Genomic DNA, 24,733 nt, shown 5'->3' on the forward strand with positions numbered 1-24,733 from the left:
AGCACTGACTGACTTCACTCCCACTATTATTACCCTCGTACAGATGAAGAAGCCCATCACAGAGATGGCACGTAATTGCCCCTATCATCCAGCCGGCCACACGGGGCCCATGGCTGCAAGAGCACCCTGCACTTGACTTTTCTTGGCGGGAGTGGTGGTGTCTCCCTCTTTGGCTTGTGCTAGAGACTATTGGAGGACCCGCTTTCCATCAGTATGCCCTAAGATAGCTCTTCTTCCAGAACTAGACGACACGCTCCCTTTGAAATGGATTTTTTTAAAAATCGGAAGTAAAGCTACCCATCACACAGATAACGTTGTTAAATTTTATTATTTATTCGAGAACACGGAAAGAGGCTGAGGCATAAATTTTATTTTTTTTTTGGTTTGTGTCAATTTTATTTATGTGTACTTTTTCTTTGCTTTGTTAGTGAGTTTCACCAAGAGTTATTTATACCAACCCAATCTGATAATAAGGTCCCAATACTAATCAGCCTTCATATTTTCCTAAGCAACCACCACCCCCCGTGATTTCTAGTCCTTCCCGATACTAATGTGAGTGTTATCTGCTGCTGCTACTGTTGTTATTATTTTATTTTATTTTTAACCATTTTATTTATTTGAAAGAGAAACAGAGAGAGTACAAGAAGGGGGAGGCGCGAAGGGAGAGGGAGAAGCAGGCTTCCCGCTGAGCAGGGAGCCTGATGCGGGACTTGATCCCAGGACCTAAGCCGAAGGCAGACACTTCACCAACTGAGCCACCCAGGTTCCCCTGTTGTTACCATTTTAACTATTTTGTGAACTATCCCTGCAGGATCTCCTGAAGACAGCCCTGGATTTCCACCACCTGGGAAAGCTTGAATTTAGTGGCATCAGAGGGAATGCCCTGAGTCAGCAGGTCCAGCAAATGTACGACGGATTTCAAGAGATGTACAGGGTCTTCTCAGAGTCCTCCTATGACTGCTTGGACCCCCAGAGCATGGTGAGGCTTGGAAAGGCTAACTTGTAAGCTTTTTTCTCTTTCTCAGATGCCTCCGGGCGGGAAGGTCTGGGTGTTTACTTGCATTTTCCCTGTGTATTTCCTTTGGCCCTGGTTCCCGAGGGAGTCCTCAAGAGGAGGAAAGAGCCAGAGTTGCTGTGTCCAGGATCAAGGACACAGGAGCCCACATGTCACCTGTAGCCGAGGACATCTGAGACTTGTGGGTCCAAGTCTGCAGCAGGAAAAAAAGCAGCAAAAGTCAGTGCAGAGACAGGGAATGGAATGCTGAGAAAGGAGTGGCTGAATTATGGGAGAAGGAATTGCAAGAGTATATGAGGGGACGAGGAGAAAGGAATTGAGCAGAAATCTGCTCTGAGCACCTTCAGACAGCGGGGGGTTAGTTGGCCAAACCCAGAAGCTATCACTTTCTAAAAATTCCATGAGTCTGAAGCAGGGAAAAAAAAAAGGGGCGGGGGCAGGTAACAAAGCAAGTTACATACCGTGTGTTTCCTACCAAATGATAAAATAACAACACACTAAATCCTACACACAGGGACATGTACTAAAAGGTTAGCGTGGTTGGGTTTGGGACGGAGAAAAATGCTATGCTTTTCTATTTTTCTTTGTCTTTTTGTAAGACTATGCATCAGTGTTGTAACGCAATAATAACAGCTAATGATTGCTCAGATTAGAGATTTGAGTTAACCAAATTTCTCGGGAAATTGGTACGTTCTAAGAAAGAGAACACACTTTGGGCTGCCCAATAAAAGACAATAATTGAACGTGCTTACACTCAAAATATATGTATATATTCATTGTTGATCTGAAATTTAAATTGAACTGGGTGTCTTATAACTTTATTTGCTAAATTTGGCAACCGAAGGAACAATGGCTAGCTGCTGTCTCTAACCAATTAAAGTGTACTTCGAAGAAATCATGGGTATTCGTTTAATTGGCTTGCTTTTCTTCTAATGGCCAGATTAGTTTGTTTACACTCAAAAAAAAACCCAGGATTTTGAGTTGGGGGAGGAAGGAGTGTAGGTGGTAATGATAGACTAGCCTCATTGCTAGCGCTGTTACTGCCAGGGTGGACTTTGGGGTGGCATGAGCTGGCCTTGGGGCTTCGGGAGGTCGGAGAGGGGAGGGGCTCTAAGAGGGAGTGACACAGTGCCAGCCTCCCATCTGACTCACTTTACCCTTTTGCCTAGTGTCTAGGAAAACAATACTGCATGAATAAGGTAATTGTCTACATGAGCGAAAACTAAGCGATGCCAAGGTGAAGTTTAGAAAATTACAGTAAATCCTTGGCATAGCCGATTCAGGGACACAGGGTGTAGTAAAGAGCATAGTGGAAGTGGCCTTGAGGAAATCGTGTTTGTCTTCCGTCCACGTGACATCTCTTCAGGAATTCGAAAATGACGTGTGTGAATTTAACCGAAGAGTAGAAGATCTTGACCGAAGACTGGGGGCTATCTTCAGTCAAGCCTTCGATGATGCCCCTGATTTGGAGCATGCCTTCAAGGTTTGTTCAGGAGGGTGGGGGTGCTGCTGTGCTCCATTCGCCCCCCCACCCTCAGCAAAGGAGGGCAAGGATCCTCTTCCCACTGTTTTGTTCCTTACAGAGAGCAATTATTCCTGTCAGTCCAGTAGAGAGGTATTATGGGTGAACCAGCTAGGGAAAAAGACTGAGCAGAATTGGGCTTCTCAGGTTGATTATTAATGCTTGTCTAGAAACACAGCGATGTAAAAATACTTTTCAAAAGAGTTATCCTGGAGGTGCCTAGCTGGCTTAGTCAGCAGAGCATGCAACTCTTTTTTTTTTTTTTTTACTTTAATTTCAGTTAATTTCAAGTTAGTTAACATATAGTGTATTATTCGTTTCAGGGGTAGAACTTAGTGATTCATCAGTTGCATATAACACCCAGTGCGCATTACACCATGTGCCCTCCTTAACGCTGATCACCCAGTTACCCCATCCCTCCACCCCTCTCCCCTCCAGCAACCCTCAGTTTGTTTCCTGTAGTTAAGAGTCTCTTATTTTCCCTCCCTCTCTGTTTTTATCTTACTTTATTCTTCCTTCCCTTCCCCTTTGTTCATCTGTTTTGTTTCTTAAATTCGGCATATCAGTGAAATCATATGGTGTTTGTCTTTCTATGACTGACTTATTTCACTTAGCATAATACCCTCTAGTTCTATCCATGTCATGGCAAGTGGTAAGATTTCATCTTTTTGATGGCTGAATAATATTCCAGTGTGTGTGTGTGTGTGTGTGCGCGCGCCATATCTTCTTATCCATTCATCTGTCAGTGGACATCTCGGCTCTTTCCACAGTTTGGCTATCATGGACATTGCTGCTATAAAGATTGGGGTGCAGGTGCCCCTTCGGATCACTATGTTCACATTCTTTGGATAAATACCTAGTAGTGCAATTGCTGGGTCATAGGGTAGCTCTATTTTCAACTTTTTGAGGAACCTCCATACTGTTTTCCAGAGTGGCTGCACCATCTTGCATTCCCACCAGCAGTGTAGGAGGGTTCCCCTTTCTCCTCATCCTCACCAACATCGGTTGCTTCTTGACTTGTTAATTTTGGCCCTTCTGACAGATGTGAGGTGGTATCTCATTGTGGTTTTGATTTGCATTTTGCTGATGCCAAGTGATGTTGAGTATTTGTTCATGTGTCTGTTGTCCATTTGTATGTCTTCTTTGGAGAAATGTCGGTTCCTGTCTTCTGCCCATTTCTTGACTGGATTTTTTGGTTTTGGGGTGTTGTGTTTGGTGAGTTCTTTATAGATTTTGGATGCTAGTCCTTTGTCTGATAAGACATTTGCAAATATCTTCTCCCATTCTGTAGGTTGCCTTTTAGTTTTGTTGATTGTTTCCTCTGTTGTGCAGATGCTTTTTATCTTGATGAAGTCCCAATAGTTCATTTTTGCTTTTGTTTCCCTTGCCTTTGGAGACATGTCTAGCAAGAAGTTGCTATGGCTGAAGTCAAAGAGGTTGCTAGGTTCTCCTCTAGGATTTTAATGAATTCCTGTCTCACATTTAGATCTTTCATCCATTTTGAGTTTATTTTTGTGTATGGTGTAAGCAAGTGGTCCAATTTTATTCTTCTGCATATGGCTGTCCAATTTTCCCACCACTTGTTGAAGAGACACTTTTTTCCATTGGCTATTCTTTCCTGCCTTGTCAAAGATTAGTTGACCATAGAATTGAGGGTCCATTTCTGGGTTCTCTACTCTGTTCCATTGATCTATCTGTCTGTTTTTTGTGCTAGAACCATACTGTCTTGATGATTACAGCTTTGTAATAGAGCTTGAAGCCTGGAATTGTGATGCCTCCAGCTTTGGTTTTCTTTTTCAACATTCCTTTGGCTATTCAGGGTCTTTTCTCGTTCCATGCAAATTTTAAAATTGTTTGTTCCAGCTCTGTGAAAAATGCTGGTGTTATTTTGATAGGGATTGCATTGAGTGTGTAGATGGCTTTGGGTAGTACAGACATTTTAACAATATTTGTTCTTCCAATCTGTGAGCATGGAATGTTTTTCCATTTCTTTGTGTCTTCCTCAATTTCTTTCATAAGTGTTCTATAGTTTTCAGAGTACAGATCTTTTACTTCTTTGGTTAGATTTATTGCTAGCTATCTTATGGTTTGGGTGCAATTGTAAATGGGATCGATTCCTTGATTTCTCTTTCTGATGCTTCATTGTTGGTATATAGAAATGCAGCAGACTTCTGTGCATTGATTTTATATCCTGCAACTTTGCTGAATTCCTCTATCAGTTCTAGCAATTTTTTTGGTGGAGTCTTTCGGGTTTTCTACATAGAGTATCATATCGTCCCTGAAGAATGAAAGTTTGACTACTTCTTTGCCTATTAGGACGTCTTTTATTTCTTTCTGTTGTCTGTCTGATTGCTGAGGCTAGGACTTCCAGTACTATGTTGAACAGCAGTGGTGAGAGTGGACATCTCTGTCATGTTCCTGACCTTAGGGGAAAAGCTCTCAGTTTTTCTCCATTGAGAATGATATTCATGGTGGGTCTTTTTTATATGGCCTTCATGATGTTGAGGTATGTTCCCCCTATCCCTACTTTGTTGAGGGTTTTGATCAAGAAAGGATGCTCTATTTTGCCAAATGCTTTTTCTGCATCTATTGAGAGGATCATAGGATTCTTGTCCTTTCTTTTATTAATGTGGTGTATCATGTTGATTGACTTGCAGATGTTGAACCGCCCTTGCAGCCCAGGAATAAATCCCACTTAGTCGTGGTGAATAATTCTTTTAATGTACTGATGGATCTGATTAGCTAGTATCTTGTTGAGAATTTTGGCATCCATATTCATCAGGGATATTGGTCTGTAACTCTCCTTTTTAGTGAGGTCTTTGGTTTTAGAATTAAGGTAATGCTGGCTTCGTAGAATGAATTTGGAAGTTTTCCTTCCATTTATATTTTTGGGAACAGTTTCAGAAGAATAGGTATTAAATATTTAAATGTTTGGTAGAATTCCCCTAGGAAGCCATCTGGCCCTGGACTCCTGTTTGTTTGGGAGATTTTTGATTACTGATTCAATTTCTTTGCTGATATGGGTCTGTTTAGATTTTCTATTTCTTCTTGTTTCAGTTTTGGTAGTTTATATGTTTCTAGGAATTTATCCATTTCTTCCAGACTGCCTAATTTGTTGGCATATAATTGCTCATAATATTCTCTTATAATTGTTTATATTTCTGCAGTGTTGGTGTGATCTCTCCTCTTTCATTCATGATTTTATTTATTTGGGTCCTTTCTCTTTTCTTTTTCATACGTCTGGCTTGGGGTTTATCAATTTTGTTAATTCTTTCAAAGAACCAGCTCCTAGTTCCGTTGATCTGTTCTACTGTTCTTTTCATTTGTATAAAATTGATTTCTGCTCTAATCTTTATTATTTCCCTTCTCCTGCTGGACTTAGGCTTTATTTGCTGTTCTTTTTCCAGCTCCTTTAGGTGTAGGATTAGGTTGTATATTTGAGACGTTTGCTTCTTGGGGAAGGCCTGTATTGCAGAGTACTTCCCTCTTAGGACAGCCTTTGCTGCATCCCAGAGGTTTTGGACTGTCGTGTTTTCATTTTCATTTGCTCCCATGTATTTTTTAAATTCTTTAATTTGCTGGTTGACCCATTCATTCTTTAGTAGGATGGTCTTTAACCTCCATGTATTTATGGTCCTTCCAAATTTTTTCTTGTGGTTGACTTCAAGTTTCATAGTGTTGTGGTCTGAAAATATGCATGGTATGATCTCAATATTTTTGTATCGTTGAGTCCCAATTTGTGACCCAGTATGTGATCTATTCTGGAGAATGTTCCATATGCACTCGAAAAGAATGTGTGGTCTGCTGCTTTAGGATGAAATGCTCTGAATGTATCTGTGGAGTGTATATGGCCCAATGTGTCATTCAAAGCCCTGGTTTCCATGTTGATCTTCTGTACAGATGATCTGTCCATTGCTGTGAGGAGGTTGTTAAGGTTCCCTACTATTACTGTATTATCATCAATGAGTTTCTTCAAGTTTGTTATTAATTGACTTATATATTTGGCTGCTCCCAAGTTAGGGGCATAAATATTTACAATTGTTAGATCTTCTTGTTGGATAGACCCATTTATTATGATATAGTGTCCTTCTTCATCTCTTATTACAGTCTTTGGTTTAAAATCTAGTTTGTCTGATATAAGTATGGTTACTCTGGCTTTCTTTCGATGTCCATCAGCATGATAAGTGGTTCTGCACCTCCCTACTTTCAATCTAGAGGTGTCTTTGGGTCTAAAAGGAGCCTCTTGTAAGCAACATATCAATGGGTCTTGTTTTTTTATCCATTCTGATACCCTGTGTCTTTTGATTAGAGAATTGTAGGCCACTTACACTCAGAGTAATTATTGAAAGGTACGAATGTAGTGCCATTTTATTACCTATAACGTCGCTATTCCTGTATATCGTCTCTGTTCCTTTCTAGTCTTTGTTACTTTTGGTCTCTCTTTCTCATGGAAAGAGCATGCGACTCTTGATCTTGGGGTCGTGGGTTTGAGCCCCATGTTGGGTGTAAAGATTACTTAAATAAACTTTTTTTTTAAAGGGTTTATTCTGGAATGCTCTCTTTGGGCCTTATCAGTAGGGTGGCCATTAAAAGTGGAGACATCTGCTATGGTTGCCACCCTGAATCCATGGCTCTGTTGCACCCTGCTGTTTAAGCAGTGCTGCCAGGTTGATTCAAGCTGGAGCAGACCCCGAGTAACTGGTTATAGGAGTCAGCTACTAGCAACCAGAATAAGAAGACTGTACCCTTGGCCTTTATTGCAGGGCAGGAGTAATACGGAAGAATAGGGAGGCAGCTTAGGATGATGAGTAGACAAATGGCTGCATAGTGAGTATTCTGAGTGAGACATGTCATGAGACATGACACTTTTGTAGCACATGATCGACCTTCTATAAACTACAAAAGAACTTACTCTGTAAAGGCTTAAGGATTACAACCAGGATTGGTCAGTGGCATTTACCAGGAGGCAGATTTTGGCTATTTAAAAGGTGGAATGGGATGCCTGGGTGGCTCAGTCGTTAAGCGTCTGCCTTAGGCTCAGGTCGTGATCCCGGGGTCCTGGGATCGAGCCCCGCATCGGGCTCCCTGCTCGGTGGGAAGCCTGCTTTTCCCTCTCCCACTCCCCCTGCTTATGTTCCCTCTCTCGCTGTATCTCTCTCTGTCAAATAAATAAATAAAATCTTTAAATAAATAAATAAATAAATAAATAAATAAATAAATAAATAAATAAATAAATAAAAGGTGGAATGGACTTTCTTGAGAAGTGGATAAGTTTCCAGTCACTGGAAATGTCCTCAGGTAGCTTCAGTGACCAGTGGGACAATCACAGAAGAGGCTCAAACCTCAGATGGGTGAGTCCGCGCTATCCTAGGATACCAGGTAACCCAGCGTGCCAGGCTTCGTTAGCCATTGAGTATAGATACACAACCTTTTATAAATAGTGTGGCTCCCTAAATAATATGGGAACACTAGTAGGATTCCTCTCCAAGCATTTGAACTCATTCCAGAAGTTAGTTCCAGAATTAGTTCTTGCTCCCACCCTCAAATTTTAGCCTTCCACATTCTCCCCAATACCCAGCCCACCTAGCTTCTTCACCCTCCACCTCTGTTTTAGGTCTTTTTTTATGGAGAACTTCACCTCTCTGACATCTTTAGTTTTCTCTTTTTTGGCCCTTTACTCAGATTCTTTCAACACATCAGGGTTTGACAGGTAATTTAGCGGACAGGACTCCTTCCCCTTTAGAAGCAAAGGAGAGAGGGAGAGAGGGATGTCTAGGTGGCTCAGTCAGTTAAGCATCTGACTTTGGCTCAGGTCATGATCTCAGGGTCCTGGCATTGAGCTCCGCGTTGGGCTCCCTGCTTCTCCCTCTCTCTCTGCCCCTCCCCCAACTTGGGCACGCACTCTCTCTGTCAAATAAATAAAATCTTAAAAAAAAAGTAAAGGAGAGGGGGTACACTATGAATATCCACCTATTCATAATTATTGATAGAGTCACAATAACAATTTTTGATCCTCTTCTGTTGGTGGACATATGAAAGAAAAGCCAGGACACAGGATGTGCGTAACCTTAGAAAGGGTGAATCTGTGACTTTTTCTTCTTCTCTGTGTCCTCTGCAGCTGCTGGATATAGCAGGGAAACTCCTGGAAAGACCGCTGGTAGCACAAGATGCATCTGAAAAATACTTGCTGCTCATCCAAATGTTCATCAAAGACCTGGATACAGTGAGGGCGATATACAGTCAGCGTGTCCAGGAGGAGGCAGAACTTGGTAGGTCTGTTGCCTGCAGATTTGGATGGGGGTAGTTGTGTTACCAGAAAGGATGCAGCTCACTCCTTTTATATCTGTGAAATGGGCACGAGAGATCCATTATATTCTCCAAGAAAAGAAAGAGCAACCTTCTTACTCAGAATTTCAGACCATCTTGGGTAATTGTAGAATTCCCTGAACTGTGCATTTCCCTGTGTCTGGGGCTGAGATTGGCAGCCAACCCAGAGCAGTGAGGTCTTGCTTGCCTCTGGATGAGACCTTAGCATGATGTAGGAGTTGACCCTTGGTCAGTGTTGCCAACGCTGTTTCATCTCAGACATACTTCAGTTCCACGGTAGAGTTTTACATGCCCAAGAAAAGTTTCTGATCCCTTCCAAGGCCATAGCAGCCATGCTTCTGGAGAGAGGAACCAGCAGGAGCCCGACAAAGGGCGGCACCATGCCAAGGTGTGATTTCTCCATTTTTATGGCAATTCTTAGGTGCCCTGTCTTATCTGATTGGAAGTCAAACACAAGTCCAGTTCAGCTCTACAAACATTTCTTGAGTCCTTGTTAGGTGCAGGACACATTTGTGGGCACTGTAGGCAGAGGCAGTCCAGGGTAAGGGATAAACGAATTAATCCTGAAAGGAACACATCAGTATGAACGATATTAACAAGAACACGGAGAAGTAGTGTTCAATTTGCATCATAAAGAACCGTAATGGCGTAAGATGGCTTGTGGCTGGGAGATCTGAGGGAGCACATGTGGGTAGATGGCCTTGAGCCAAGCCCTGCAAGGTGGGGGGATGGATGGCCAAGGAGAAGTGGCGAAGGCCTCTGAAGCAGAGGATGAAGGAGAGGATGTGGAAGGTGACCGGTCGGACCTGCCTATAGCCGAACAAGGTGTATGGAGGGAGGTTAGGTGAGCCATGGAGTTTGGGGCTAGATTTAGGAATCTGGAATTCATTATTCAGGCACCAGGAACTTTTCCAAGGTTTTTAAGCAAGAGAGTAGCAGGACCACTATGTGGATAAGCAGGTTTCCTAGCGAGGTCATTAAGAACTAATTCCAGGTAGGAGGTCATTCCCAGAAAATCTATTGACCTCAGCTTCATGTGGGGTCATTGTCATGCCTTCTTCTGGTTCGATACAGAATCTGAAAGCTCACATGCCTTCCGAGGCCTTACTAGTTTTCAACTGCTGCCCAACAAATTATTGTGATGTTTGTGGCTTAAAGAAAACAACACCCATCTTTTGGCTCACAGTTCTGTAGGTCAGAGCCCAGCTTGATGTGCCTTGTTCTCCACCCAGAGTGCCGCAGGGCTGAAATCAAAGTGTCAGCCAGGCCAAGCTCTCATCAGGAGGATTTGGGGGGAAAATCCAGTTTCCAGTTCCTTTTGTTGGGAGAATCCAGTTCCTTGTGAATGTCAGCCTGAGGTCTGCAATTCCTGGGGGGCAGGGGCACTTAGTGACTGGAAGCCAGTCTCCTTCCTTGCCGTGTGGCCGGGCTATGTGGCCACCTCCATCCTTAAGCCGGAGTGGTACCCTGACTCCTTCTCATGCTTCCAATCCCTGACTTCTCCTTCTGCTAGCAACCAGAGAAGACGCTCTCCTTTTAGAGGACTCACCTGATTAAGTCAGGCCCACCTGGGATCACTTCCCTTTTGCTCTCTAATGTAACATCATCACAGGAGTGCTTTCTCATTGTAGCCAGTTTCACAACACAGTAATGAGAAGAGGATTATGCAAGGGTGAGGGTCGTTAGTGTCATTGTAGAATTTTGCCGACCATGGAGGCCAGGCAGAAAGGGATTGTATAGATCTGGGTGGAGTATAAGACATCAGGCAGTGGTGGGGTCTGTGGCAAAATAAAGGAAGAGACCACTATTCAGCTCCAGTCGCTAGTTAGAAGCAGTGACTGATTCTCACCAAATCTTCCAACTGAGATTTAAAAAAAAAAAAAATCTAATTCTTCTTCAATCATGACAACTAATTATAAGCAAAGAAGCCCACTGCACAGACTAAAGGCTATCCAGACTCTGCTAACTCTGGTCAATCCACGTGGCCCGTCTCATAAACTTAGTGAATTCTCATAGAAACCGTGGAAATTAAGCAGGGAAGATATTTTTCCATTTTATAGGTGAAAAAAACAGAGGCCCAACGATATGAAGTTGCCTGTTGAAGGCAGGGTTTTCAACCCTGAATGTAAAATTGAATTCCTCTCCAGAGCTTTTGAAAATACAGACGACCGGGCCCCACCCAGATCAATTAAATCAGAAAGGCGAAGGCCGGGTCCAAGCATCAGTAGTTTTAAAGAGCCCCCCAGGTGCGGCTGATACTGCCAGGTGGGAAATCACTGGTGTGGAGCCAGAAGGCCAGCGAGCGGCAGAGCTGGGCTGGGAACCCCGTCCTCTGACTGCATTTAGTGTTTTCCCCAAGGTCACTCCTCCGTACCTGAGCTTGCACGGCGATCTCCCAGGAGCTCCCCCACCTCAGTGTGAGCCCAGGGTGACGTTAGCACGCAAAGGCACAGGATGCAAAACGCAGGGTAACTGGGGGGAGGTGTTCCTGGGCAGAGTGGGGGCTGGGGGCCAGGGCCTCACTCATTCCGCCTGTGCCGTGTCCCCAGGGTTCTCCTCGGTGCACAAGAACATGCCCACTGTGGCTGGGGGTCTCCGCTGGGCGCAGGAGCTGAGGCAGCGCATCCAGGGGCCCTTCGCCAACTTCAAGCGCATCACCCATCCGTGAGTAACTGGTTCCTGAAAGGCGGGTTCGGTTAGGCTTCAGCTCCTGCTCTGGAATTTTGAGTGTTGGAGAAGCGCAACTCAGCTCAGGCATGAAAATTCATCTTCATTTCTTTGCATACTCAGCAATAGACCAGCATCTCAGTCCATTTGGGCTGTTACACAGAATACCATAGACCGGGTGGTCTACAAACACCAGAAACATTTCTCACAGCTCTGGAGGCTGGGAAGGTCCAAGGTCACGGTGCCGGCAGATGTGTCCAGAGAGGGCCCACCCCGGCTCACAGAGGGCTGCCTTCTTTTTTTTTTTTTAAGATTTTATTTATTTGACAGAGAGAGACACAGCGAGAGAGGGAACCCAAGCAGGGGGAGTGGGAGAGGGAGAAGCAGGCTTCCCGCGGAGCAGGGAGCCCGATGTGGGGCTCGATCCCAGGACCCTGAGATGATGACCTGAGCCGAAGGCAGACGCTTAACGACTGAGCCACCCCGGCTCCCAGATGGCTGCCTTCTTATTGTGTCCTCCTAGGGCAGGAGGCGCGGGGGACCTCGGTGGAGCCTCTTCTTACTTGGGTGCTAGTCCCTTCATGAGGGCTCCCCCCTCGTGGCCTAACCACCCCTCAAAGGCTCCGCCTCCTAATGCCATCCCATTGGGGGTTAGGATTTCAACATATGAATTTTGGGGTGAGGGGGTGCAAACATTCGGGAGTGAGATGGATACATCTGGACTGATTGGGGGCCCCTTGGTGTCAACTGAGGCTTAAAGGATGACCGGCTGCCTCTTCTTGCGCCATGAGATTGGTTTCTAGAAGTAAATGAGTCAGGCTTTTCAAGCTCTGTGGAGCTCTACCAACACATCTCCTCTGACCCCGTGTCTCCCCTCTACTGAGGTTGCGGGGAAACAATGAAGCCTGAGTTTCCTAAAGCGTGGTGTAAGGACTTTGCCTATTAGTGTACCCTAGGCTGTTAAATGCAGATTCCTAGGCCTCACCTCCCACCCCAGAATCCGAATCTCGAAGCAGGGTGGGGTCTATGAATCCACGTCCTTAGCAAGCTCCCTGCTGCGATTCCGAAGGTTGACCAGGTTTGGAAATCGTTGGCCTGCCGCTCAGCTGAGCCTGGGAGCCAAGCGAGGTAGAGAGGTGCCTCAGCTGCTAGAAGCGAGAGACAGAACTGCTTCCAGGATCGCGTTCAGGATGCTCCAAGGAGGGGCAGTCTCTCTCTGAACCCCTCCTGCTAACGAACCGTGTCGAGGGTACTCGAAGGGCAAACAAAACAGAAACAGAGGGATTGGCGGGGAGACTCTGGCCTCACAGTGTTCTGGCACCAGGTAGGGCTTTAGGGACGATCTGGCCCAGGTGGTAAGACTGCACGCTTTCAGAGGCCCGAAGATGACGCAAGACAGCCAGGATGGGGGTCCAACGGGGGTCACCCCCGCCCCATCCGGTGCCGCCCAGTGGAAAAGCAAGACTCAGTATGAGCCATCTGCTGACTCGGAGAGAAGCTGAAAATCGGGATGTGGGTGTAAAGCGGCCAACTTTAGAATTAGCAGGTATCCCCCCCTTTCCCCAAACTGCTCACAGATCAGATAAACAGGCCTGCGGGTCAGGTGGGCCCCGCAGGCAATCCATTTGCAACATCTTATGGGGCCTGAGCTAGCTGAGCTCTTTGTTTTGCAGAGGAAGAAAGTGAGGGGAAACAGGCCTACCCCAGGGAGAGCCCAGAAAGAACTGGAACAGTCTGGGGCTCAGGAGTCCCCGCCCAGAGCCCTTCCCAGGAGTCCCCAGCCACAGGAACCTTGGCCCTGAGTGCTGCTGAGCCCTCATCTTCTCAGACCTGCCCGTGGATGTGGGCCGGCCCAGGGGAGGCGCATGACTTTGGGCGAGGGCCGGGGCTGTAGCTGTTCCCCGGGAGAGAGGTGGCTGCGCTTTATCAGCCGGCAACATCGTGGCCGACGGCAATGGAAGGGCGGTTAAGAGTGCCCGGGCCGGGAGCGGGGATCTGAATGGCACCCTAAAGTGTCTTCTACAGTTCCCCTGAGAAGTTGCGTTTGTTTAAAAATGAATTCACATTCGTGCTCTACCCTATCACATACACCTGACTCTTGAACAATACGTTTTGACACGTTTTGAACTGCGCATGGATTCACTTATGCCCAGATTCTTTTCTTTTTTTTTTTTTTTGCTACAAAGTTTTATTGTTTCCATTTGGTCCAGGGTTGGGCGAGGGCTCCAGGGTGTTTAAAACCTGCCTAGCGGATGCTGGGAAAGATAGATTCAGGCAGAAGCCCTGACACCAGGGGACACGAGAAGGGCCCCTCAAGGGCCACCAGGCTCTGGAAGTCCTCGGGGTGCTTGAGAGTGAGCCCTTCCAAGGGGAAGAGCCACCTGCCCAGTCCAGCCTGGGGGCGGCCAGCCTGCGGAGGTGCGGCAGGTGCTCATCGTCTTGAGAAGTTTCACCTGCTCATCTAGGACGTGGTTCTCCGGGATTCACAGAGGTGGGGGTCTGCGCAGGCAGAACCCAGGGCCGGCGGACCCGGAAGGACCTGGTTCGAGTTCTTGTCCAGCTCCTCGACAGCTTCCACGGCATCGTAGGTTTTACTCCTCACATCTTGGGCCACATCATTGAAGTAGAAGCCTGGAGGGAGGGAGGTGTAGGTGGTCTGCAGGGGTAGGCTGAACAGGCAGCAAATGGTGGCCTCCACGTCGGTGGAGTAAATCTGATGAACCTGGAAGCTCATGGTTGGTCAGCAAGAAGGAGCCAAGCTCAGGGGATGGCTGAGAAGATGGTTCCAAAGCTTGAGATTGGGAAAGAGGTCGGAGGGGAGTGGGAGGCTGGAAGAAGGGGTGACGCCAGGTCTGTCCCCTGCACACACCGCCGAAGCAGGAGACAGATCCGGGGGCTGCTGGGCGCGCTGCCTAGACAGAGTTTTTACGGTGCTGTAAATGTATTTTCTCTTCCTTATGATTTTCTTAACATTTTCCTCTGTCTAGTCTCCTTTATTGTAAGCATACAGTATATAATGCACGTAACGTGGGAAATATGTGTTCATTGGCTATTTATGTTACTGGGAAGGCTTCCGGCCAACAGTAGCTATTAGTAGTTAGGTTTTTAGGGAATCACAAGTTATGTGCAGATTTTGACTGCATGGAGGTTGCCGTCCCTAACCCCCGTGCTGTTCAAGGGTCAACTGTATATACAAATGGGTTCCTAAGAATGTTTTCCATTCCTCACCATGAAGGGAAGTAGAACCTACGGGGAGTGTGCATTTACTCCCGTGATTTATCAAACTTCCAGGCGCGTGGCCCGGGCCCCGGTGTGGGAAACCGTTGTACCCTCTGGTTGCCTTCTCCTCCAGAAACAAAACTGAGATCTGGGGTTGGGGAGCTTGCAGAAATCCCACAGCTCATGAGGGGAGGGCTGGCGGGGGAGCCGGCCCACCTGGTCCGAATCCCTTTCCACGTCTCCTTGCTGCCTAGACAGACACATCTGCTCATTCACCAGGAAAGGGAACTAAGCGACTGGAAGGAGAAAAAAAAAAAAAGCCTTCCAGGAAATCCAGTGCTTTCTGTGCAGGCATGAGGGTTTACACTGAAAGCTCAGGAGATCTGGTGAAGAAACCTTGTGTCGGTTTAAAGACCCAAATAGGTTTTTTAAAACTCTTCGCAATAAGCTGCTTCATTTTGCCAGCAGAACAAACAAAAACAGACCCTCTGACACGGTTCATGTGAAGGTTCTGAAAAGTGCAGATACTTTACCCATTTCCCCAGAGGCTGGTCTCTTCATTTTGTGTTGCAAAGGAGCATCAAAACCAGGTAGCGATGTGGGTAACTAACGGTGCCTCCAGCCAGACTCCGCTTCCGTTCCTCCGTGGCGCCCAGCATCCCCGTGGAAGCCCGTGTGTGTCCGTGGGTGCATGCACGAATGTGCATCGGTGTGCTCACATTTGGGGGCATAAGAGGCGGGAGGGGAACCTTGTTTAGACCGTCCATGAATAATGAGTCGAAGGGTTTGTCATCCCATGTTCTAGAAGGATTTCAGAGGAGAAATACACAGATGCATGTGGGTGTGTTATTATATATGTATACACACATATATAAAACATTGTTTAACGTTATATAGTTTTGTTACAATGTTGTAATGCATAATGTTATATAGTTTTTTTTTCCTTAAATACAGAAAACTGCACCTAGAATTTTCCTCTCGTGTCTCGATTTCCCTTTTATTCAGATTTTGGAAGGACTTCACTTACCCGTGCGTGACTGGCTGGGCTAGGGGTGGGGGGTGGCCGTGTTCCACTGTCCCTGTCACCTGGGGGGCTGCCTGAATTTCAGGAAGTGCAGGTGCCCTCTAGTGGCCAGTGGGTGATGTTCCCAAGGAAGGCGGCGGACTAATTGAGGGGCTTTTGGAAACCGGCCCAGGAAGCTAATCAATCTGTTCTTTATAGGCTCCAGTTGGTTACTTAGATCATTCTTTTGACTTCTTCTGAATGGATGCCATTTCTTCTTCTCTTTTGTGGGGATAGTTGCATGGACTCTGCTGAAGGAAAGCGAATGACCCAGAAATATGAAGATACGCTCTCACTGCTGGAAAAGTAAGCAGCTTCTGGGATTGTGTTGTTCAGCAAATGGCATAGCAGCACCCCCCCTCCCTCCGCAACCCCGCGATGCCTTTTGTGGTTCTGGGTTTGTGCAGATTCCCCCTGGAGGGGGGGGGGGGCTGTGTCTTATGATGGAACCAGGATGTCTGTGAGTAGAGCGCTTCTGGGTCACCGACACAGGGTCTCTGGGGAGGGCAGCTCCGTGCTCGGAACAGACACTTTCCAGGGTAGTTGTGTTGGGAGCGTGAACTTGACAGAGCTAGAGGAAGTCGGGCGCTCCTCGTGGCACCTTGAGATCGGTGTCACGGAAAATCACAGCAGCTGCTCGCTAAGCAGAATGCAACAGTCTGTGCTGCAGAAAGAGAAAATGAGCTTTAGAAATAGTTCCTGGGTCCTTTTGGAGAAAACACGAGAACGACAATTTACATGGACTCCTAGTTGTCCCTGCTCTGAAGCCGAGGTAAGTCTTTTGTGGGCACAGTTTCAGCCGCCCACGTGGCCGTGCACTTAGCAAATCCCCAGTCCGATGATGTTGGCACATCCCCTGGCTGGGGGGCCTTTCAGTGTCTCCCCCCGCCCCCCGACTCTTGTCTGTGTTGCATGAAGAGCCGTCCCTGTGGCCTTCACCTCCCTCTCCAGCCTTGGCCCTTGCCCCCTCTGGCCTCAGGCGTTCCCGGATCCCAGTCCACCCTTTCTACCTCTGCTGAGAGGATTCATTTCCCTTTCACTGTCCTACCTCTGCTCGTCCTCTGAGACTCAGGCAGGCCTCACCACGGCCCCTCTTCCTTGAAGTCTTCCTGGTATTCTCATCACACACTCACCCCTGCCATTAGATGCCTAATGCCCTGTCCATCTCTCCAGGACTGTGCTTCTGTATTTTCTGTTTACCTGTGCTCCACAGCATTAGCTGCCTTGACCATGGGGTGTTTATTCATCATGTTGTCCCTCAATCCCAGCACGTGGGAGGGGCTCAGTCAGTGTGTAACAACCGAGCGATGGACGTCTTCAGCTGCATGAAGATTAGTGTGAGAGCAAATCTTTGCCAATAACTTCTTCCAATGTTTAATGAGACTAATCACAAGTCCCCTTATGCCCTGCAAAGATTGCACAGAGCCTTTCTTTCTACTCTCCTCTGATTTAAGCTGGGCCACCTTTCGAAATGAGGTGTTACCTGCAGGAGCTTACATGCCTGGTGGAGCCACTGACTCTAAGTTAAGAATGGATTCAGAGAGGGGTGTCTGGGTGGCTCAGCCGGTGAAGTGTCTGCCTTTGGTCTGGTCGTGATCTCAGGGACCTGGGATCGAGTCCTGCGTCAGGCTCCCTGCTCAGTGGGGAGTCTGCTTCTCCCTCTCCCTCTGCCCTTCCTCCCCCCCCCCCCCCGGCTTGTGCTCTCTCTCTCGCTCACTCTCTCAAATAAGTAAATAGAAATCTTTAAAAAAAATGGATTCAGGTATTTTACCAGTAGTATCTTTAGTTCATGAGATACATGTGCACATATACATACATAGCTATCTGGGTTATATATATGTTCAGATATCTCTGTCTTCAGTTGGGCATTGCCAGATGCCGGGAGGGTGAGTAAGAGGTGGCTGTTGTTTCTGGTTCTGGCAGGTATGAGACAAGACTTTATGAGGACTGGTGCCAGACAGTGTCAGAGAAGTCACAGTACAATCTTTCCCGGCCACTCCTGAAACGGGACTCAGAGACGAAGCAGATCGCCGTCAACTTTAACCCCCAGGTAAGTCAGGCAGCAGGAACTTCCTTTTGGGTTCCTGAAGGGACTCCTTTAACTCTACTGATTTCCAAGGCAAAAAGGCTTTTTATAAGAATATGCAGAAGCTGCTGAGAAGAATTTCCACCCTGGATCTCCTACTGGGGATGAATCCTGTGGTGCCGTGTTTTCTCAAGTTGTCCAATGTCCATCTTTTCCTCCACAGTTGGCCAATAGATTTGCGTTGATTTTGCACAACAGAAGATATTGCAAAATAATTTTTTAAACTTTCCTATGTGTGTGATAACAGCTTTATGATGAACTTGACTTCAGACACAAAGTTAGAATGGCAATTACACTCAAGATGAACTCATCCGAAAGTTTAAATATCATATTCTAGATAGACACTATCTAGAATTCCAGAAGGTATATTTATTTAAACAGGTAATAGATATTGCTCCCCATCTTTGGACAGATGGGGTAACAGCATTACCATGTAGTACCAAACAGCTGACTCCACCTACCTTGAATGCATGCATGCTCCACATAAAGGCCGTTGACTAGACACAGGAGGGCCAACCCAGTATAAGACCCCATTCCTGCCCTCAAGGAACCCACCAGCTAGTTGGGAGCTAGAACCTCAACATGCAAAGTTGTATCTTTATTAGATCATATATGATACATCACAGTGGAGTAGCTTTGGAAAGAAGACTGTAGATGACCGCTACTCAACTGAGGCGGTTTTGCCCCCCCTGGAGATACTTTGGGTTGTCAAATATGGACTGGATGCCAATGGCGTAGGGTGGTGAGTAGATTCTAAGAATGTTGCTAAGCTTCCTAACAATGCACAGGACAGCACCCCACAACCAAGAGTTTTTGTCTGAAAATGTCAGTAGTACTGAGGTTGAGAGAGTTTGCTCCATATGATCAGAAGAGCAGAAGACCCTTGTGCAGCATGGAAAACACAAGCCTGGAGAACATGAAAACCAAAAGCTAGTCCACATCCGGAAGTATATCAGAAAAAAAATTTTCAAAAGTATAGGCTGCCCTGAGCTAAAAGCAATTGCCTACTTCTATCTCAATGGCATGTTCTCCAGGAACGCAGCATAGAGAGAGCCGGAAACAGAGCTGATAGCATATGAGTGTCTTTTGAGAAAATTACAGTTTAAGTAGAACATCAATTCCAACTGGAATAAAAGGTCAGCAAAGGGAGTTGGAGGGTCCACTTCTTCACTTTGGTACGACATGAGCCTGTCATTTAACTCACTTAACTCCTTGGCATAATTTTATCAGCGTTCACTGTGAGCAATGTTGAATGTTAAATGCCCAAAGTGAGGAGTTTCTGGATTACCAACTAGACCACGGTCTAGATGTTGTAATTGTAGGAATGCAGCCCTCGGAATGAGACCATATTGAGAATGGACCGCTCCTCCTCCTCCGTATACTCAGAGCAAGGACTCTCTCTGCCCCAATGCACAGCACGTAGTAGGTGCTTTATAGGTGTTCATAGCTGAGAGGAGGAAAGGAGGGCAGAGGAAAGGAGGGAAGAAAAGAGGAGAGGGAATTAATACCTGAATTATAAAGTGATTCAAGGGGAGACAACCAAATGCACAAGTCAAAGAAGAGCTGCAAACATCCCTTAGCTCCAGCTTTGAGCAGTGTGACAAGGGCTGTGCTAGTAAGAATGAATAGCAACGTACTCTAGAGGGACATGATCAGATTTTCCCCTTTGGGGGCGTCTGGGTGGCTCAGTCAGTTGAGCGACTGCCTTTGGCTCAGGTCATGATCCCAGGGTGCTGGGATTGAGTCCCACATCGGGCTCCCTACTCTGCGGGGAGCCTGCTTCTCCCTCTCCCACTCCCCCTGCTTGTGTTCCCTCTCTCGCTGTGCCTCTCTCTGTCAAATAAATAAATAAAATCTTTAAAAAAAAAAAAAAAGATTTTCCCCTTTGGGGCCAGGATAGCAATTATATGGGAAAAATATATACATATTTGTAAATTATTTCTTTAAACTATTTTAAATTCCCTATTGGCATTTAAATTATTTTCTAGTTTTATCAATCAGTATTTCATTGATCATAAGCTGCACTTTTTTTTTTACATCTTGGCGTCTCTGAAAATGACACGTGTTTGTAGCTTAACACGCCACATTTTTTTCTTTCTTCTTTAGTTGGACATGATAATGTCCAACTAAATAATAGTGAATCTTACCACTGAAGGCATCTTATGATGAAATAAAATATGGTATAAATAATGCTATAGGAAAGATCTTTAGTTATTGTTGCATCCATCCTCAGTGGTTCCTTTGGAATAAATGTCTGGAAATGGGATAAAGGATGTTCACATTGTGAGAATTCACATGTGTATTATCAATTTGGTCTTGGAAGATGGAACTCTGTTATTTTCCTGCCAGAAAGATACCATCCATTTCTTCAAATCACTTCCAGCCTCTTGAACTAAATATATATATAATATCTCAGCATTGTTTTAATTTGTATTTATTTGGCCACTAGTAAAGTAGAACTTTCTCATGTGTTCATTGGCCAGTTATAGTTCTTCTATGAATCGCTTGTTCATGTCTTCCTCCCACTTTGGAGTGGAAGTGCCCTCTTTTCCTCTGAATTTGTTAGAATATTTGGGAAATAGGGGTGCCTGGGTGGCTCAGTCGTTAAGCACCTGCCTTCGGCTCAGGTCATGATCCCAGCGTCCTGGGATCAAGCCCCGCATCGGGCTCCCTGCTCGGCGGGAAGCCTGCTTCTCCCTCTTTCACTCCCCCTGCTTGTGTTCCTCTCTCGCTGTGTCTCTCTCTGTCAAATAAATAAATAAAATCTTAAAAAAAAAAAAAAAAAGAATATTTGGGAAATATTTGTCAGATATTAAGAAATCTGTTGCATATGCTTGTTTTTGGTTTTTACCAGTTGAGGTGTGCCATTTTATAATATGAATGATACTTTATGCTTATAAATTTTATCTTTTATTTTCTGGTTGTATGTTTGGAAGGGCTTTCTCTGCCTCAGTATTATATAAGTAGCCTCCAGGCTTTAATTTTTTGTTTTCAGTTTTTACATTTAAATTTTTAATATCTATCTTGAGCTTATTTCAAAATAAGCTAGGAGGCTGAGGTCCTTTCCCTGCCGAACGGTTAGCATTTGCCTTAACCCTGAGTAGGATTGGCTGGGCAGCAGTGAAGCATTGGCCTAGAACCATTGCAGGGAGAGTAAGAGCCCAGGTGTCTCCATGCAGAGGTGGGGGGGAGGGGATCAGAAGGGGGATGGGGAGAATCTATGGCCTGGTATCTGTTTTGTCACCCATACCTATACACATCAGTCCTCATAGGTTCAGAGGTAAACAGGATAAATAAACAAAGGGTGTGGGGCACCAGGGTGGCTCAGTTGGTTGAGCATCTTACTCTTGATTTCAGCTCAGGTCATGATCTCAGGGTTGTGGGATGGAGCCCCATGTTGGGCTCCGTGCTCAGTGCAGAGTCTGCTTATCCTTCTCCCTCTGCTCCTCCCTGACACTCTCTCTCAAATAAATAAATAAAATCTTAAAAAAAATAAAGGGTGAAGATAAGGATGCCTAAAAGCCCAGCCAAAAGCCTCTTTTTCCATTGGACCACATCTGCTTGGCCTCTCACTTGGGTGGTTCCACTAAACTTAGCACCCACAGAAGTTCAGAGAGGCCTGGGTGACTTCCATTTCCTAGTATATTAAAACCCAAAGACATGCCAACACAGGCTTCCAGAAATGAAGAGCTATTTCAAACGATTGTATCTAACAATTAAAGTTGTGCAATGGGCATCTCCTCTCAATTCTGTCAGTGTCTGTGACTGTGTGTGTGACCTGACTGGAGAGAATACCAGAAGTCTGAGTTTGAGGCTTCTCAGGCATGTGGCTAGCCTAGACCTGGTGATTCCCATCCCTCGCACCATTGCCTACCCATGGGAATTAACTGGCTCAGTCAGCCACACGCCCAAAAGCGTCAAGGCAGACCTCTCCTGTCACTCATGCCACCTTTCTTGAGTTTTTCTTTTGTTGCTCTTTGGGACTTACAGACATGGTAAGACTTTCTGCCTCTGAGTCCTCTTCCTTCTGCCTAAAACTCAATTTCCTTTCTCTAGGTTTAAGGAACAGGTAGGAGCAAAAGTTGAGAAGGGACCCAGAAGGTCTTTGGGGCCCTGGGGTTTTCCAGTCCTTGACTGATAGCTGCTGCTTTTCCCTGCCATGGAGCTACAGCCACTTAATGCTGATTGTCTTCTCCAGCTGCTTTCGGTGCTGAAGGAAATGAGTTATCTTGAGCCCAGGCAGATGCAGCACATTCCTGAGACAGCGACAGCCATGTTCTCCTCCAGGGAATTCTATCGGCAGCTCGTGGCTAAGTTGGAGCTGATGGCAAATTGGTACAACAAGGTGGTGAAGACTCTTGCAGAGGTGGAGTTTCCCTTAGTGGAGGAAGAGCTGAGGGGTATCGATCTCCGCCTGAGAGCTGCAGAGGGGACTCTGAACTGGAAAACAGAAGGTAATGGGGCACTGCCTGGAATCTGGTGGGGAGGTTGGGGGTCAAGCTCCTGATAAAGTTGGCAGAACCATGAATGATCCCCCCAGTAATCTGGTTTGTGTTTGAAACACAAGCTTGCCCTCTCAGAACCTATCCAAGGCAGAGAAGGCAAGAAGGCTTAGTATTCCTTGTCTTCCTTCTCTTTGGATATGATTAGTAGATTTAGAAAATCTTGCCACCATGCCCTGGGGGAGGCTCACCTCCCGCAGTCTTCAGCGTATATTGGGCATGTTAGCATTTACTACATTATCACTGTTACTTAATTTTCTTCACTAGACTGTAGACACCTTTTTTTTTTTTTTAAGATTTATTCATTTGAGAGAGCGCACACGAGTGGGAGGAGGGGTAGAGGGAGATAGAGAGGGAGAGGAAGAGAATCTCAAGCAGACTGTCTGCTGAGCATGGAGCCCAGTGTGGGGCTCTATCCCATGACCCATGAGGTCATGACCTGAGCCAAGATCAAGAGTCGGGTGCTTAACCGACTGAGCCACCAGATGCTCCTAGACTGTAGACATCTTAAATGAGGGTACTGTGCATTTAATTCTCACGTATCCTCCAATTCAGTACTAATTTCATGGATGGATTAACATTTGCAGGGTACTATGTGAGGGATGGGGGGGTAATATGGGATATAAGGTGTATGGGACGTGGTTCCTACCCTCAAAGAGCTCACATTTAGTTGCAACAATGGACATATGTACAACTATAAATCATGCAAGAAAGGCTACAATAAAAAGCCATCACAGAGTTAAAAATAAAGCATGATGAATCACAGGGGAGGGAGATTAATTCTCCTTAGAGTCCTCAAAAGAGGTCGAGTTTCAAAAGAAAGTTACAGTCAACTTGGAAGTCTTGGAATGCCATATTAAGCGAGTTTGAACTTTATTTTATACACAAGAGGGAACAATATTTTCAACATTTAATAAAGCAAAAGTGCTTAAAAAAATAAGGTCCATTAACCCAAATGAAATCCTCATGGTGCACTGGTATGTCCCAGCCACTGTGCCAACTTTTGTGTGCTTGGTTTGTAAGCATTACTTCTTTGTTTCTTTTCCTCCATAATCAGGGTTGTGGTAAGCTTTGGCTGTTCAACACAACTAAGAAGAAAAAAGGCTCTGGTGATAAAGTAACCTATGCAAAAAGGCCTTTTAAAACCTATAAATATTAGGGACACCTGGGTGGCTCAGTCAGTTAAGCATCTGCCTTCAGCTCAGGTCATGATCCCAAGGTCCTGGGATCGAGTCCCGCATCGAGCTCCCCACTCTGCAGGGAGTCTGCTTCTCCCTCTCCCTCTGCCCTCACTCATTCTCTCCCGCTCTCTCTCAATTGAATACATAAAATCTTAAAAAAAAAAAAAAACCCTACAAATATTAAATCCCTTCCTTTTATAGCAACTAGGCCTTAGCTATTTCAATTAATTATGTTTCTTTGGGGGAACAGGCATTTGGGATTATGTCATTCAAATCACCAACAGCATTCATGATCTCGAACAAAGAATTCAGAAAGCTAAAGACAATGTGGAAGAGATTCAAAACATCATGAAAACATGGGTGTCTCCAATATTTAAGAGAAAAGATGGAAAAAAGGAATGCCTTCTTTCCATGGATGATCAGCATGACCGGATGGAAAAATATTACCATCTCATCAGAGAATCTGGACTTAAGATTCACGCCCTTGTTCAGGTAATAACCAGCCTCTCAGAAACACGTACCTCTAGCCGAGGGAGAGCATCGGGAAGCGTGTTTGGGTGCAAGAAATGATTTGAAGATGAGAACAATCAACAGATGCTGTGTCTTCTGCATTCAGGGATGGAAGTTTATAATGATAGCAGGAGAACTAAAGCTAACAGGAAGAGAGGAAAGACACATTCTGGTATCAGTGTGTCAAAATTAATACTTTCTTAATGGTAGTTAAGACATTGGCATGACTTAAGTCCCATGCCAAACCCCAGGGAGATAGAAGGACATGCCTGGTACAGAACCCTAAATTAGCTTCTGTACTAGCCAGCCCCGACTTGCCTGCACAGCCTGACATGGACCCCCAGCAGCATCTCCAACACCTAGCTCTATAAGCCCAAGGATATGAAAGATGACCATGGTCTCCCTACCTGTCTTTGGTAAAGAGAAGAAACAATGCAGGCTTCCACACTTCATGCAGTAAGGCTCTGCCCTGCCTTGTGATCAGGGCAACCTCGCGTCTGCTATCAAAGACTTAACTATGGATGGGAGCTCTGAGTGGCAACCGGCTTCAACCCTACCCCATCTGCCCTACACTGGCCAGTTCTAGCCAACTGATCTCATGCCCAAAGTTAGTAACAAATCCCAGTTGCTATCTGGGATTA

The 24,733-nt window shown here is 45.8% G+C and overlaps 1 protein-coding gene across 1 annotated transcript in view; it reads left to right on the forward strand.

Annotated features, from left to right (window-relative positions):
• Positions 1-24,733, forward strand: part of DNAH9 (dynein axonemal heavy chain 9) — a 336,543-nt gene that overhangs the window by 24,922 nt on the left and 286,888 nt on the right. Inside the window, exons 7-14 of the mRNA XM_064583354.1 lie at positions 812-979; positions 2,382-2,498; positions 8,656-8,806; positions 11,414-11,528; positions 16,051-16,119; positions 17,737-17,863; positions 22,098-22,353; positions 23,833-24,074. Of these exons, the coding sequence (XP_064439424.1) occupies positions 812-979; positions 2,382-2,498; positions 8,656-8,806; positions 11,414-11,528; positions 16,051-16,119; positions 17,737-17,863; positions 22,098-22,353; positions 23,833-24,074 (1,245 nt within the window). The remainder of the gene's footprint in view (positions 1-811; positions 980-2,381; positions 2,499-8,655; positions 8,807-11,413; positions 11,529-16,050; positions 16,120-17,736; positions 17,864-22,097; positions 22,354-23,832; positions 24,075-24,733) is intronic.

This window comes from Mirounga angustirostris, unplaced genomic scaffold (genome assembly GCF_029215605.1).
Source record: "Mirounga angustirostris isolate CCGP_5_RB_7025 unplaced genomic scaffold, mMirAng1.0.hap1 SCAF_17, whole genome shotgun sequence".
NCBI lineage: Eukaryota > Metazoa > Chordata > Mammalia > Carnivora > Phocidae > Mirounga > Mirounga angustirostris.